Source organism: Taudactylus pleione, unplaced genomic scaffold (genome assembly GCF_031769625.1).
Source record: "Taudactylus pleione unplaced genomic scaffold, aTauple2 ptg001738l, whole genome shotgun sequence".
NCBI lineage: Eukaryota > Metazoa > Chordata > Amphibia > Anura > Myobatrachidae > Taudactylus > Taudactylus pleione.
The window spans coordinates 7,384-25,421 of NW_028286135.1; the positions used below are offsets into that span (position 1 = coordinate 7,384).

General features: G+C 50.2%; 1 protein-coding gene across 1 annotated transcript in view; it reads left to right on the top strand.

Annotated features, from left to right (window-relative positions):
- Nucleotides 1-5,638: 5,638 nt before the first annotated feature.
- Nucleotides 5,639-18,038, top strand: part of LOC148439510 (lipid droplet-regulating VLDL assembly factor AUP1-like) — a gene marked incomplete at its 5' end in the record, with an annotated part of 33,319 nt that continues 20,919 nt past the window's right edge. Inside the window, one exon of the mRNA XM_088464652.1 lies at nt 5,639-5,837. Within this exon, the coding sequence (XP_088320778.1) occupies nt 5,639-5,837 (199 nt within the window). The remainder of the gene's footprint in view (nt 5,838-18,038) is intronic.

Consider the following 18,038-nt stretch of genomic DNA (forward strand, 5'->3'; position numbering starts at 1 on the left):
GATGAGAGGAAGGGAGTGGGGTGTGACAGGTGACTGGATGATGATGATACAGAGATCAGTATATAAGATCAGTAACTGTACAGGATGAGGGGATGGGAGTGGGGTGTGACAGGTGACTGGATGATGATGATGATGATGATACATAGATCAGTGTATAAGATCAGTAACTGTACAGGATGAGGGGATGGGAGTGGGGTGTGACAGGTGACTGGATGATGATGATGATGATGATACAGAGATCAGTGTATAAGATCAGTAACTGTACAGGATGAGGGGATGGGAGTGGGGTGGGACAGGTGACATGATGATGATGATGATGATACAGAGATCAGTGTATAAGATCAGTAACTGTACAGGATGAGGGGATGGGAGTGGGGTGTGACAGGTGACTGGATGATGATGATGATAATGATACAGAGATCAGTGTATAAGATCAGTAACTGTACAGGATGAGGGGATGGGAGTGGGGTGTGACAGGTGACTGGATGATGATGATGATGATACAGAGATCAGTGTATAAGATCAGTAACTGTACAGGATGAGAGGATGGGAGTGGGGTGTGACAGGTGACTGGATGATGATGATGATGATACAGAGATCAGTGTATAAGATCAGTAACTATACAGGATGAGGGGATGGGAGTGGGGTGTGACAGGTGACTGGATGATGATGATGATGATGATGATGATGATACAGAGATCAGTGTATAAGATCAGTAACTGTACAGGATGAGGGGATGGGAGTGGGGTGTGACAGGTGACTGGATGATGATGATGATGATACAGAGATCAGTGTATAAGATCAGTAACTGTACAGGATGAGAGGATGGGAGTGGGGTGTGACAGGTGACTGGATGATGATGATGATGATGATACAGAGATCAGTGTATAAGATCAGTAACTGTACAGGATGAGGGGATGGGAGTGGGGTGTGACAGGTGACTGGATGATGATGATACAGAGATCAGTGTATAAGATCAGTAACTATACAGGATGAGGGGATGGGAGTGGGGTGTGACAGGTGACTGGATGATGATGATGATGATACAGAGATCAGTGTATAAGATCAGTAACTGTACAGGATGAGGGGATGGGAGTGGGGTGTGACAGGTGACTGGATGATGATGATGATACAGAGATCAGTGTATAAGATCAGTAACTGTACAGGATGAGGGGATGGGAGTGGGGTGTGACAGGTGACTGGATGATGATGATGATGATACAGAGATCAGTGTATAAGATCAGTAACTGTACAGGATGAGAGGATGGGAGTGGGGTGTGACAGGTGACTGGATGATGATGATGATACAGAGATCAGTGTATAAGATCAGTAACTGTACAGGATGAGGGGATGGGAGTGGGGTGTGACAGGTGACTGGATGATGATGATGATACAGAGATCAGTGTATAAGATCAGTAACTGTACAGGATGAGGGGATGGGAGTGGGGTGTGACAGGTGACTGGATGATGATGATGATGATGATGATACAGAGATCAGTGTATAAGATCAGTAACTGTACAGGATGAGGGGATGGGAGTGGGGTGTGATAGGTGACTGGATGATGATGATGATGATGATGATGATACAGAGATCAGTGTATAAGATCAGTAACTGTACAGGATGAGAGGATGGGAGTGGGGTGTGACAGGTGACTGGATGATGATGATGATACAGAGATCAGTGTATAAGATCAGTAACTGTACAGGATGAGGGGATGGGAGTGGGGTGTGATAGGTGACTGGATGATGATGATGATGATACAGAGATCAGTGTATAAGATCAGTAACTGTACAGGATGAGGGGATGGGAGTGGGGTGTGACAGGTGACTGGATGATGATGATACAGAGATCAGTGTATAAGATCAGTAACTGTACAGGATGAGGGGATGGGAGTGGGATGTGACCGGTGACTGGATGATGATGATGATGATACAGAGATCAGTGTATAAGATCAGTAACTGTACAGGATGAGGGGATGGGAGTGGGGTGTGACCGGTGACTGGATGATGATGATGATGATAATACAGAGATCAGTGTATAAGATCAGTAACTGTACAGGATGAGGGGATGGGAGTGGGGTGTGACAGGTGACTGGATGATGATGATGATGATACAGAGATCAGTGTATAAGATCAGTAACTGTACAGGATGAGGGGATGGGAGTGGGGTGTGACCGGTGACTGGATGATGATGATGATGATGATGATGATGATAATACAGAGATCAGTGTATAAGATCAGTAACTGTACAGGATGAGGGGATGGGAGTGGGGTGTGACCGGTGACCGGTGACTGGATGATGATGATGATGATACAGAGATCAGTGTATAAGATCAGTAACTGTACAGGATGAGGGGATGGGAGTGGGGTGTGATAGGTGACATGATGATGATGATACAGAGATCAGTGTATAAGATCAGTAACTGTACAGGATGAGGGGATGGGAGTGGGGTGTGATAGGTGACATGATGATGATGATACAGAGATCAGTGTGTAAGATCAGTAACTGTACAGGATGAGGGGATGGGAGTGGGGTGTGACAGGTGACTGGATGATGATGATGATGATAATACAGAGATCAGTGTATAAGATCAGTAACTGTACAGGATGAGGGGATGGGAGTGGGGTGTGACAGGTGACTGGATGATGATGATGATACAGAGATCAGTGTATAAGATCAGTAACTGTACAGGATGAGAGGATGGGAGTGGGGTGTGACAGGTGACTGGATGATGATGATACAGAGATCAGTGTATAAGATCAGTAACTGTACAGGATGAGGGGATGGGAGTGGGGTGTGACAGGTGACTTGATGATGATACAGAGATCAGTGTATAAGATCAGTAACTGTACAGGATGAGAGGATGGGAGTGGGGTGTGACAGGTGACTGGATGATGATGATGATGATGATGATACAGAGATCAGTGTATAAGATCAGTAACTGTACAGGATGAGGGGATGGGAGTGGGGTGTGACAGGTGACTGGATGATGATGATACAGAGATCAGTGTATAAGATCAGTAACTGTACAGGATGAGGGGATGGGAGTGGGATGTGACCGGTGACTGGATGATGATGATGATGATACAGAGATCAGTGTATAAGATCAGTAACTGTACAGGATGAGGGGATGGGAGTGGGGTGTGACCGGTGACTGGATGATGATGATGATGATAATACAGAGATCAGTGTATAAGATCAGTAACTGTACAGGATGAGGGGATGGGAGTGGGGTGTGACAGGTGACATGATGATGATGATGATACAGAGATCAGTGTATAAGATCAGTAACTGTACAGGATGAGGGGATGGGAGTGGGGTGTGACCGGTGACTGGATGATGATGATGATGATGATGATGATAATACAGAGATCAGTGTATAAGATCAGTAACTGTACAGGATGAGGGGATGGGAGTGGGGTGTGACCGGTGACCGGTGACTGGATGATGATGATGATGATACAGAGATCAGTGTATAAGATCAGTAACTGTACAGGATGAGGGGATGGGAGTGGGGTGTGATAGGTGACATGATGATGATGATACAGAGATCAGTGTGTAAGATCAGTAACTGTACAGGATGAGGGGATGGGAGTGGGGTGTGACAGGTGACTGGATGATGATGATGATGATAATACAGAGATCAGTGTATAAGATCAGTAACTGTACAGGATGAGGGGATGGGAGTGGGGTGTGACAGGTGACTGGATGATGATGATGATACAGAGATCAGTGTATAAGATCAGTAACTGTACAGGATGAGAGGATGGGAGTGGGGTGTGACAGGTGACTGGATGATGATGATGATACAGAGATCAGTGTATAAGATCAGTAACTGTACAGGATGAGGGGATGGGAGTGGGGTGTGACAGGTGACTGGATGATGATGATGATACAGAGATCAGTGTATAAGATCAGTAACTGTACAGGATGAGAGGATGGGAGTGGGGTGTGACAGGTGACTGGATGATGATGATGATGATGATACAGAGATCAGTGTATAAGATCAGTAACTGTACAGGATGAGGGGATGGGAGTGGGGTGTGACAGGTGACTGGATGATGATGATGATGATGATACAGAGATCAGTGTATAAGATCAGTAACTGTACAGGATGAGGGGATGGGAGTGGGGTGTGACAGGTGACTGGATGATGATGATGGTACAGAGATCAGTGTATAAGATCAGTAACTGTACAGGATGAGGGGATGGGAGTGGGGTGTGACGGGTGACTGGATGATGATGATACAGAGATCAGTGTATAAGATCAGTAACCATAAAGGATGGGAGTGGGGTGTGACAGGATGATGATACTTCCCTGTCTTAGTCTCCCGGGGCCTCTGCTCCCCGTCCTTCTCCTTTCCCGTGGCCTCTGCTCCCCGTCCTTCTCCTTTCCCGTGGCCTCTACTCCCCTGTCCTTCGCCTTCCCCGGGGGGCCCCTCCTCCCCTGTCCTTCGCCTTCCCCGGGGGGGCCCCTCCTCCCCTGTCCTTCGCCTTCCCCGGGGGGCCCCTCCTCCCCTGTCCTTCGCCTTCCCCGGGGGGCCCCTCCTCCCCTGTCCTTCGCCTTCCCCGGGGGGCCCCTCCTCCCCTGTCCTTCGCCTTCCCCGGGGGGCCCCTCCTCCCCTGTCCTTCGCCTTCCCCGGGGGGCCCCTCCTCCCCTGTCCTTCGCCTTCCCCGGGGGGCCCCTCCTCCCCTGTCCTTCGCCTTCCCCGGGGGGCCCCTCCTCCCCTGTCCTTCGCCTTCCCCGGGGGGCCCCTCCTCCCCTGTCCTTCGCCTTCCCCGGGGGGCCCCTCCTCCCCTGTCCTTCGCCTTCCCCGGGGGGCCCCTCCTCCCCTGTCCTTCGCCTTCCCCGGGGGGCCCCTCCTCCCCTGTCCTTCGCCTTCCCCGGGGGGCCCCTTCTCCCCTGTCCTTCGCCTTCCCCGGGGGGCCCCTCCTCCCCTGTCCTTCGCCTTCCCCGGGGGGCCCCTCCTCCCCTGTCCTTCGCCTTCCCCGGGGGGCCCCTCCTCCCCTGTCCTTCGCCTTCCCCGGGGGGCCCCTCCTCCCCTGTCCTTCGCCTTCCCCGGGGGGCCCCTCCTCCCCTGTCCTTCGCCTTCCCCGGGGGGCCCCTCCTCCCCTGTCCTTCGCCTTCCCCGGGGGGCCCCTCCTCCCCTGTCCTTCGCCTTCCCCGGGGGGCCCCTCCTCCCCTGTCCTTAGCCTTCCCCGGGGGGCCCCTCCTCCCCTGTCCTTAGCCTTCCCCGGGGGGCCCCTCCTCCCCTGTCCTTAGCCTTCCCCGGGGGGCCCCTCCCCTGTCCTTAGCCTTCCCCGGGGGGCCCCTCCTCCCCTGTCCTTAGCCTTCCCCGGGGGGCCCCTCCTCCCCTGTCCTTAGCCTTCCCCGGGGGGCCCCTCCTCCCCTGTCCTTAGCCTTCCCCGGGGGGCCCCTCCTCCCCTGTCCTTAGCCTTCCCCGGGGGGCCCCTCCTCCCCTGTCCTTAGACTTCCCCGGGGGGCCCCGCCTCCCCTGTCCTTAGCCTTCCCCGGGGGGCCCCTCCTCCCCTGTCCTTAGCCTTCCCCGGGGGGCCCCTCCTCCCCTGTCCTTAGCCTCTATTCCTGCTTCTACTTTGCTCTCGTAACTAGTTTGCTGGTGTTTCTCTCCTTGGCAGTCATTGGCTCTCTCACTGGGTGTTCAGGGAACAAGTCACACAGCTGCGGATAGGTCGGAGCATCTGAAAAGACGGAGTAGAGATCCCCCACGTCGGACTCCGCTCTCCTCCTCTCTGTCTCAGGAAGCATGTGATATGGCTCAGCGTGTAAAGGAAGTCCTGCCGCAAGTTCCACTGCCCGTCATCCACAGGGATCTCGGTGAGTAGATCTGCCTTGAGGGGCATTTACCCCGGTTACTGGGAAAAGCAGCAGTTGGAGATTTTGTGGTTTCTGCAGTTTTATGGAGAGTCATGGGGGCATATTCAATTGGGCGCGAGGTAAAAACCTTGCTCATAATTTTGCATTACCTTGGGTATGCGCGCTACCAAGACCCGCGGTATTCAATAATAAAAATATTATGGTTGCGGGGTTTTCAGTGCTGAAAAACCCTGCGGTACATGTACTTGTGTCCGGGTGTCTCTGGCGGTCTCTGTGGCTGCTGGGAGTCCAGGGGGCTGGCAGGAGGAGCAAGTGCTGCTGGGAGATGTAGTTCTCCCACCGCCGCTTACAGGGAGGGTGTGGGTGGGGGGCACGGAGTTGCGCACACACATACAGCCATGGCCAAAAGTTATGAGAATGACACAAGTAATGGGTATCACAAAGTCTGCTGCTTGAGTATTTTTAGACTTTTGTCAGGTGTGACCATTTTTTTCCAAAGAAGGCAAAATTGTGAGTGATCCCACTTCCTTGGCTGAGAAGTAACCCCACACATGGATGGTCTCAGGATACGTTACTGTTGGCATGACACAGGACTGATGGTAGCGCTCACCTTTCCTACTTCGGACAAGCATTTTTCCAGATGCCGCAAACAATCTGACGGGATTCATCAGAGAAAATAACTTTACCCCAGTCCTCAGCAGTCCAATCCCTGTATCTTTTGCATAATATCAGTCTGTCCCTGATATTTTTCCTGGAGAGAAGTGGCTTCTTTGCTGCCCTTCTTGACACCAGACCATCCTCCAAAAGTCTTCTTCCTGTGTCATGCCAACAGTAAAGCATCCTGAGACCATCCATGTGTCATGCCAACAGTAACGCATCCTGAGACCATCCATGTGTCATGCCAACAGTAACGCATCCTGAGACCATCCATGTGTCATGCCAACAGTAACGCATCCTGAGACCATTCATGTGTCATGCCAACAGTAACGCATCCTGAGACCATTCATGTGTCATGCCAACAGTAACGCATCCTGAGACCATTCATGTGTCATGCCAACAGTAACGCATCCTGAGACCGTTCATGTGTCATGCCAACAGTAACGCATCCTGAGACCATGCATGTGTCATGCCAACAGTAACGCATCCTGAGACCATACATGTGTCATGCCAACAGTAACGCATCCTGAGACCATTCATGTGTCATGCCAACAGTAACGCATCCTGAGACCATCCATGTGTCATGCCAACAGTAACGCATCCTGAGACCATTCATGTGTCATGCCAACAGTAACGCATCCTGAGACCATTCATGTGTCATGCCAACAGTAACGCATCCTGAGACCATTCATGTGTCATGCCAACAGTAACGCATCCTGAGACCATTCATGTGTCATGCCAACAGTAACGCATCCTGAGACCATTCATGTGTCATGCCAACAGTAAAGCATCCTGAGACCATTCATGTGTCATGCCAACAGTAACGCATCCTGAGACCATTCATGTGTCATGCCAACAGTAACGCATCCTGAGACCATTCATGTCTCATGCCAACAGTAACGCATCCTGAGACCATTCATGTGTCATGCCAACAGTAACGCATCCTGAGACCATTCATGTGTCATGCCAACAGTAACGCATCCTGAGACCATTCATGTGTCATGCCAACAGTAACGCATCCTGAGACCGTTCATGTGTCATGCCAACAGTAACGCATCCTGAGACCGTCCATGTGTCATGCCAACAGTAACGCATCCTGAGACCGTTCATGTGTCATGCCAACAGTAACGCATCCTGAGACCGTTCATGTGTCATGCCAACAGTAACGCATCCTGAGACCATCCATGTGTCATGCCAACAGTAACGCATCCTGAGACCATTCATGTGTCATGCCAACAGTAACGCATCCTGAGACCATTCATGTGTCATGCCAACAGTAACGCATCCTGAGACCATTCATGTGTCATGCCAACAGTAACGCATCCTGAGACCATCCATGTGTCATGCCAACAGTAACGCATCCTGAGACCATTCATGTGTCATGCCAACAGTAACGCATCCTGAGACCATTCATGTGTCATGCCAACAGTAACGCATCCTGAGACCATCCATGTGTCATGCCAACAGTAACGCATCCTGAGACCATTCATGTGTCATGCCAACAGTAACGCATCCTGAGACCATTCATGTGTCATGCCAACAGTAACGCATCCTGAGACCATTCATGTGTCATGCCAACAGTAACGCATCCTGAGACCATCCATGTGTCATGCCAACAGTAACGCATCCTGAGACCATCCATGTGTCATGCCAACAGTAACGCATCCTGAGACCATCCATGTGTCATGCCAACAGTAACGCATCCTGAGACCATTCATGTGTCATGCCAACAGTAACGCATCCTGAGACCATTCATGTGTCATGCCAACAGTAACGCATCCTGAGACCATTCATGTGTCATGCCAACAGTAACGCATCCTGAGACCATTCATGTCTCATGCCAACAGTAACGCATCCTGAGACCATTCATGTCTCATGCCAACAGTAACGCATCCTGAGACCATTCATGTGTCATGCCAACAGTAACGCATCCTGAGACCATTCATGTGTCATGCCAACAGTAACGCATCCTGAGACCATTCATGTGTCATGCCAACAGTAACGCATCCTGAGACCATCCATGTGTCATGCCAACAGTAACGCATCCTGAGACCATCCATGTGTCATGCCAACAGTAACGCATCCTGAGACCGTTCATGTGTCATGCCAACAGTAACGCATCCTGAGACCGTTCATGTGTCATGCCAACAGTAACGCATCCTGAGACCGTTCATGTGTCATGCCAACAGTAACGCATCCTGAGACCATCCATGTGTCATGCCAACAGTAACGCATCCTGAGACCATTCATGTGTCATGCCAACAGTAACGCATCCTGAGACCATTCATGTGTCATGCCAACAGTAACGCATCCTGAGACCATTCATGTGTCATGCCAACAGTAACGCATCCTGAGACCATCCATGTGTCATGCCAACAGTAACGCATCCTGAGACCATTCATGTGTCATGCCAACAGTAACGCATCCTGAGACCATTCATGTGTCATGCCAACAGTAACGCATCCTGAGACCATTCATGTGTCATGCCAACAGTAACGCATCCTGAGACCATGCATGTGTCATGCCAACAGTAACGCATCCTGAGACCATGCATGTGTCATGCCAACAGTAACGCATCCTGAGACCATTCATGTGTCATGCCAACAGTAACGCATCCTGAGACCATTCATGTGTCATGCCAACAGTAACGCATCCTGAGACCATTCATGTGTCATGCCAACAGTAACGCATCCTGAGACCATTCATGTGTCATGCCAACAGTAACGCATCCTGAGACCGTTCATGTGTCATGCCAACAGTAACGCATCCTGAGACCGTTCATGTGTCATGCCAACAGTAACGCATCCTGAGACCGTTCATGTGTCATGCCAACAGTAACGCATCCTGAGACCGTCCATGTGTCATGCCAACAGTAACGCATCCTGAGACCGTTCATGTGTCATGCCAACAGTAACGCATCCTGAGACCGTTCATGTGTCATGCCAACAGTAACGCATCCTGAGACCATTCATGTGTCATGCCAACAGTAACGCATCCTAAGACCATCCATGTGTGGGGTTGCTTCTCAGGCAAGGGAGTGGGATCACTCACAATTTTGCCTAAGAACACAGCCATGAATAAAGAATGGTACCAAAACCTCCTCCAAGAGCAACTTCTCCCAACCATCCAAGACCAGTTTGGTGATGAATAATGTCTTCTCCAGCATGATGGAGCACCTTGCCATGAGGCAAAAGTGATCACTAAGTGGCTCGGGGAGCAAAACATCGAAATGTTGGGTCCATGGCCAGGAAACTCCCCAGACCTTAATCCCATTGAGAACTTGTGATCAATCCTCAAGAGACGGGTTGGCAAACAAAGACCCACAAATTCTGACACACTCCAAGCATTGATTAGGTAAGAATGGGCGGCCATCAGTCAGTATGTGGCCCAGAAGGTGAGTGACAGCTGCCAGGGCCAATTGCAGAGGTCTTGAAAGAGAAGGGTCAACACTGCAAATACTCACTCTCTGCATAAACTTCATGTAATGGTCAATAAAAGCCTTAGACACTTATGTAATGCTGTAATATTACATCAGTATACCATAGTAATATCTGACACTTATGTAATGCTGTAATGTTACATCAGTATACCATAGTAATATCTGACACTTATGTCATGCTGTAATGTTACTTCAGTATACCATAGTAATATCTGACACTTATGTAATGCAGTAATGTTACCTCAGTATACCATAGTAACATCTGACACTTATGTAATGCTGTACTGTTACCTCAGTATAGCATAGTAACATCTGACACTTATGTAATGCAGTAATGTTACCTCAGTATACCATAGTAACATCTGACACTTATGTCATGCAGTAATGTTACCTCAGTATAGCATAGTAACATCTGACACTTATGTCATGCTGTAATGTTACCTCAGTATACCATAGTAACATCTGACACTTATGTAATGCTACTTCAGTATACCATAGTAACATCTGACACTTATGTAATGCTGTAATGTAACCTCAGTATACCATAGTAACATCTGACACTTATGTAATGCTGTAATATTACCTCAGTATACCATAGTAACATCTGACACTTATGTCATGCTGTAATGTTACCTCAGTATACCATAGTAACATCTGACACTTATGTCATGCTGTAATGTTACCTCAGTATACCATAGTAACATCTGACACTTATGTAATGCTACTTCAGTATACCATAGTAACATCTGACACTTATGTAATGCTACTTCAGTATACCATAGTACACAGGTTCTCAAACTCTGGTCCTCAGGACCCCAAACAGTGCATGTTTTCCAGGTCTCCTCACAGAACCACAAGTGTAATAATTAGCTCCACCTGTGGATTTTTAAAATGTGTCAGTGAGTAATGATTACACCTGTGCACCTGCTTAGTGACCTGGGAAATGTCAGGAGGGGCTCTAGATTGCACACCCTGATAGTAATGAAAGGTGCCATCATGTATAGGGAGGGGCTCTAGACTGCACACCCTGATAGTAATGAAAGGTGCCATTATGTATAGGGAGGGGCTCTAGACTGCACCCCCTAATAGTAATGAAAGTGCCATCATGTACAGGGAAGGGCTCTAGACTGCACACCCTAATAGTAATGACAGGTGCCATCATGTATAGGGAGGGGCCCCAGACTGCACACCCTAATAGTAATGACAGGTACCATCATGTATAAGGAGGGGCTTTAGACTGCAGATGCACTATGCGATCATTACTGTATACATTTATATTTATTATATAGAATTTCGGAGGTAGTTTGCATATCAATGGCCACTGATATGGGCCTGCCCACCAGCGTCAAGGTCACCTCATTGAGCAGGTCCCTAACACTCTGGGGTTCACATCTGGGACGCAGGGCACCCCAAAAGTCAGCCCAGCCAAAGACCTCCCCAGGGCATCACATGAAAAAAAGGGTGACTGTGAAGTGTTAAAGTTTCATTACTATTAGGGTGTGCAGTCTAGAGCCCTTCCCTGTACATGATGGCACCTGTCATTACCATTAGGGTGTGCAGTCTAGAGCCCCTCCCTATACATGATGGCACCTGTCATTACTATTAGGGTGTGCAGTCTAAAGCCCCTCCCTATACATGATGGCACCTGTCATTACTATTAGGGCGTGCAGTCTAGAGCCCCTCCCTATACATGATGGCACCTGTCATTACCATTAGGGTGTGCAGTCTAGAGCCCCTCCCTATACATGATGGCACCTGTCATTACCATTAGGGTGTGCAGTCTAGAGCCCCTCCCTATACATGATGGCACCTGTCATTACCATTAGGGTGTACAGTCTCGAGCCCTTCCCTATACATGATGGCCCCTGTCATTACCATTAGGGTGTGCAGTCTAGAGCCCTTCCCTGTACATGATGGCACCTTTCATTACCATTAGGGTGTGCAGTCTAGAGCCCCTCCCTATACATGATGGCACCTGTCATTACTATTAGGGTGTGCAGTCTAGAGCCCCTCCCTGTACATGATGGCACCTTTCATTACTATTAGGGTGTGCAGTCTAGAGCCCCTCCCTATACATGATGGCACCTGTCATTACTATTAGGGTGTGCAGTCTAGAGCCCCTCCCTATACATGATGGTACCTGTCATTACTATTGGGGTGTGCAGTCTGGGGCTCCTCCCTATACATGATGACATCTGTCATTACTATTAGGGCATGCAGTCTGGGGCTCCTCCCTATACATGATGGCACCTATCATTACTATTAGGGTGTGCAATCTAGAGCCCCTCCCTATACATGATGGCACCTGTCATTACTATTAGGGTGCGCAGTCTAGAGCCCCTCCTTATACATGTGTGGCACCTGTCATTACTATTAGGGTGTGCAGTTTAGAGCCCTTCCCTATACATGATGGCACCTTTCATTACTATTAGGGTGTGCAGTCTAGAGCCCCTCCCTATACATGATGACACCTTTCTTTACTATTAGGGTGTGCAGTCTAGAGCCCCTCCCTATACATGATGGCACCTGTCATTACTATTAGGGTGCGCAGTCTAGAGCCCCTCCTTATACATGATGGCACCTGTCATTACTATTAGGGTGTGCAGTTTAGAGCCCTTCCCTATACATGATGGCACCTGTCATTACTAGGGACCTGCTCAATGAGGTGACCTTGACGCTGGTGGGCAGGCCCGTATCATTGGCCATTGATATGCAAACTACCTCCGAAATTCTGCAACTTTGTTTTTTGTATATGACCTGGGAAATGTGTCAGTGAGCAATGATTACACCTGTGCACCTGCTGGGTGACCTGGGAAATGTGTCAGTGAGTAATGATTACACCTGTGCACCTGCTGGGTGACCTGGGAAATGTGTCAGTGAGTAATGAGTACACCTGTGCTCCTGCTGGGTGACCTGGGAAATGTGTCAGTGAGTAATGATTACACCTGTGCTCCTGCTGGGTGACCTGGGAAATGTGTCAGTGAGTAATGACTACACCTGTGCACCTGCTGGGTGACCTGGGAAATGTGTCAGTGAGTAATGAGTACACCTGTGCTCCTGCTGGGTAACCTGGGAAATGTGAACTGTGTGGGGTCCTGAGGACCGAGATTGAGAACCACTGACATAGTAACATCTGACAATAAGGTCTAATAACACTGAAGCTGCAGACTCTGTGATACCCAATACTTGTGTCATTCTCATAACTTTTGCCCATGGCTGTACATATATATATATATATATATATATATATATATATATATATATATATATATATATATATATATATAATATGCACACAGACACATGCACACACATACATACGCCGTTGGTTCGATACCCACTACGGCCCTAACTGTGTGGAGTTTGTATATTCTCCCTGTGCTTGCGTGGGTTTCCTCTGGGTACACCGGTTTCCTCCCACACGCCAAAAATATACTGGTAGGTTAATTGGCTCCTAACAAAATGACTCTCTATATTCCCTATCTCATGTACATACATATACACACTAGGGGTAAGTGCCACTGGGGCAGGGACGGATGTAAATGGCCGAATATACTCTGTAAAGCGCTGCGGAATATGTGTGCGCTATGTTAATAACTGGTAATAAATAAATACGCACACACATACATATGCACTCAGTTTTGAGTTTGGTGCTGGCAGGAGCTGAGCACCAGATTTTGGGGGGGCTACTTTAGGTGGTCCCCAAAAGTTTATGTAATAGTTTTTCTGTGTGTGCAGTGGAAGGCGTCCTATATGATGCCCCCACTGCTACTCCAACGCCCCAGCGCCAGTGGCCGCAGCCGAGGTCTCCAGTAAACAGAGCCGCAAGCCGCAGCCGGCACTCTCCGGGGACAAAGAGGTGAGCAGCCGGCGCCCTGCATGCAGGAGACTTCCGACGGTGCTGGCTGGTGGGGGCTCTCCACTAGACCACCAGGGATCTATGTGTGGTACAGGGGCTGCTTCGTAGCAGTGCGGCCATTTCCCTGAGCGTTTAACCAGAAGGGGGAGGCGGGCGCTTTCCCTGTTAGCCCCATCCCCGGGACGCGCTTTCCCTATCTGCCAGTAAGCCCGTGCGCTTCCTCCCTTCTCTCCTCCCCCTCCTACACGCCGGGGGGCCATCTTACAGCATTGCCTGCCTCAGCGCCAGAGTGAAGTTTGGGCTTCGGTCTCCTTTATGACTCCTTCCTGCAGCTGCGCTTAGTTGCCGCTCTTTCCTGCAGCTGCGCTTAGTTGCCGCTCTTTCCTGCAGCTGCGCTTAGTTGCCGCTCTTTCCTACAGCTGCGCTTAGTTGCCGCTCCTTCCTGCAGCTGCGCTTAGTTGCCGCTCCTTCCTGCAGCTGCGCTTAGTTGCCGCTCCTTCCTGCAGCTGCGCTTAGTTGCCACTCCTTCCTGCAGCTGCGCTTAGTTGCCGCTCCTTCCTGCAGCTGAAACATCTGAACAAATTTCTTCTGATTCCCAGATTCCGCATGGAGACCCTTCCGTCAATCATTCTAGCCTTGGAACCGGGGGGCTTTATGGCGTCATTGGATATGCAGGATGCATAGTTGCATATCACTGTACGAGCCAATTACCAACAATTTCTTAGGTTTGCAATACAAACCAATCACTACCAGTTTCAAGTGTTGCCCTTTGGTCTGTCCACATCTCCTCGTGTGTTCACGAAGGTCATGGCAGTGACGGTAGCACATCTGCGCCGAAGGGGCGTCAGAATTTTACCATACCTGGACAACTTCTTCTACTGGCACAGTCTCTGACAGTTCTCAAAGAGCACATCCATCTGACTGTTGAGCTCCTACAGTCTCACGAATGGATAATCAGTTGGAAGAAATCCACGCTATCTCATCCCAGAAGATGATCCACCTTTGAGCAGTGTTGGATTCCAGAGCTCGTCGAGTATTCCTCCCTCCAGAAAAGATTTTTTAGTCAGCGTCTGGTGTCTGTACACTCCTGCATGCAGATTCTGGGGTCGTTTGTCTCAACGTTCGATATGGTGGAGTAGTCCGTTCCACTCCCGGTCAAGGTCTCATTTTAAAAAGATGGCTCAAGTCACACCAGAACCTCAAGGCTCAGACTCTACTTGTTCCTTAGGAGGTCTCTCCCAGCTGTGGTGGCTCCCGCAAGGGACGCCCATTTTGGATCCAGGATTGGTTCCATCTCACCACCGATGCAAGTCTTCGGGGGTGGGGTGCAGTAACTTAATGTTTCAGGGACATTGGACGTGTTAAGAGTCGGCTGTCTATCAACATTCTCGAAGTCAAGGAGCTATGCAGGAAGTCGGCCTTATTCTTCGTTGGGCAGATCGTCATCTTCCAGCACTGTTTACCAATTTTGAATTGCCTTCAATGAAGACGGCAAACTGACTTCCTAAGTCGTCAGGATGTCCATGCAGATGAGTGGGCGCTGCATCCAGACGTCTTTCAACTATTGTTCCGTCGCTTGGGCCTGCCGGACATCGACATGATGTCGTCGCCCCCCCCTTCCCGATCTCAATGGTTCCTCTGGTCCTCCGCAAGTTCAAGCTGGAAGGAGGCACTCTGATTCTGGTGGATCCGGATTGTCTTCGACGCGTATGGTATGCAGATCTACTGGGACCTGCCGTAGACGCCCTCTGCAGCTTCCGCTGCAGCCGTATCTTCTGTCTCAAGGTCCATGTTTCCATCCGGAAATGTCCAGGCTCGCTATGACGGGGTGGCTCTTGAAACATCCACCCTAAGAGCAAAAGGATTCTCTAGAAGAGTTGTTGGGACCATGCTGCAGGCTAGAAAGCCTTCTTTTGCGCGTATTTATGGTGTACCTGCTTTGCATGGTGTTCGACCAGGGGTCTTAATCCCAGGTATTTTCGTCTTTCCCAAATCCTTTCCTTTCTATAGATGGGTCTGGACTTGGGTTTCCGGCTCTCGTCCTTCAAGGCCCAGGTTTCGACCTCGTCGGTCATCTTCCAAAGGCAGATTGCTCTGCTGCCAGAAGTGCTAACCTTTTTCCAAGGAGTTCTCCATGTTCAGCCACCGTTCGTGTCTCCTGTGGCTCCTTGGGACCTTACTTTGGTTCTCCGAGCTTTGCAGACTGCTCTGTTTGAGTCGGTAGTCGGTGGATTTGCGCTGGCTCACGTGGAAGACAGTTCTTCTACTGCCCATCGCATCTTCCTGGCGGGTGTATGATTTGAGCACTCTTTTTCATGTCATTTTCCATTCCGACAGGGCTTTGGGGACAGCTTTGGGACGTCCCAGTGTCACCCCTGTGCCACCTAGTGGAGGAAGAATATAAAGAGACTTATGTCTTACCTGTAAAGTCTTTTTTTTTCGACTCCACAGGACGCCCACCCTTACGCCCCTGTCTGTCGAGGGTGTTTCCTTGGTGACCGGTCCGGCTGTACTCGTCATGGTATGGATGGTTCTGTATGTATGCCGGCCTTCCTCCTCCTACTCCTCTGCCTCGCTCCTGCTCTGGGCTTCCAAACTAAAAACTGAGCCCCTCTGTCTGGGGGTGGGGTATAGAGTAGAGGAGCCTGAGCTTTGTGGGTATTTGTATTTAACTGTTTGGGAATAGCCTGGAGAGGAGAGTCTGGCACCAGAGTTGTAGAAAAACGTAACGGTAAGGCACTAGTCTCCTTTTTCCTAAAATGAATGATTTGCTTTAGAGGTGCGAGGAAAAAACCTCCTGCCACTAAAAACTGGAAAACCCCGCACCTAATTGACTAGCGGAAATCCTGCAGGAAGAACCCAGCATGTTGGTGATTTTTGCTATTCTCACTGAATTGAATATGCCCCATGGTCTGGTTTATGCGGTGGCGGCGGGGGATATGGTATGGCGCAGTAACGGTGTGCTTATATCTGTATGTGCCACATGTTCTCATTTCTCTGTATAGCCTTCTCATTGTACGTACTACATGTATGTAAGGGATGTAGTTAAATTGCCGGCGGACGGGATGCCCGGCGCTGAAATACAGACGTCGGAATCCCGCCTCCTGGCAAAATGCTAACGCCGATGTCCCGAAGGCGATCAGGATGTCGGCGTCCCAAATGTCTGATTCCCAAACATCCGGACCCAGTATCTATCGTTTCCCGGGGGATGGGGGGGTTAGGTATAGGCACCCTGTAGAGAGATTAGGGTTAGGCACCCCCCAGTAGGGCTAGGTTTAGGGTGAGTTAAGGGAGGGTTAGGTAATAGGGTCGGGGGAGGTTAGGGTTAGGCATCACTGGGGGAGGTTAGGGTCAGGCACTAGGGTGGGGGAGGTTAGGCTTAGGCACTAGGGTGGGGGAGTATAGGGTTAGGCACCACTGGGGGAGGTTAAGGTTAGGCACTAGGGTGGGGGGAGGTTAAGGTTAGGCACTAGGGTGGGGGGAGGTTAGGGTTAGGCACTAGGGTGGGGGGAGGTTAGGGTTAGGCACCACTGGGGGAGGTTAGGGTCAGGCACTAGGGTGGGGGAGGTTAGGCTTAGGCACTAGGGTGGGGGAGGTTAGGGTTAGGCACCACTGGGGGAGGTTAGGGTTAGGCACTTGGGTGGGGGAGGTTAGGGTTAGCCACTAGGGTGGGGGGAGGTTAGGGTTAGCCACTAGGGTGGGGGGAGGTTAGGGTTAGGCATCACTGGGGGAGGTTAGGGTTAGGCATCACTGGGGGAGGTTAGGGTTAGGCTCCAGGGTGGGGGGAGGTTAGGGTTAGGCTCCAGGGTGGGGGGAGGTTAGGGTCAGGCACCAGGGTGGGGGGAGGTTAGGGTCAGGCACCAGGGTGGGGGAGGTTAGGGTAAGACACCACTGGGGGAGGTTAGAGTTAGGCACTAGGGTGGGGGAGGTTAGGCTTAGGCACTAGGGTGGGGGAGGTTAGGCCTAGGCACCACTGGGGGAGGTTAGGGTTAGGCACTAGGGAGGGGGAGGTTAGGGTTAGGCACCAGGGTGGTAGAGGTTAGAGTTAGGCACCACTGGGGGAGGTTAGGGTTAGGCACCACTGGGGGAGGTTAGGCACTAAGGTGGGGGAGGTTAGGGTTAGGCACCACTGGGGGTGGTTAGGCACTATGGCAGGGTTAGGGGCAGAGGGGGGTAGTGATAGTATACTTACCACCCCTGATGGGATCTTCGGTGTTCGGGCTTCCAGCATCGGGATTTGAACTTC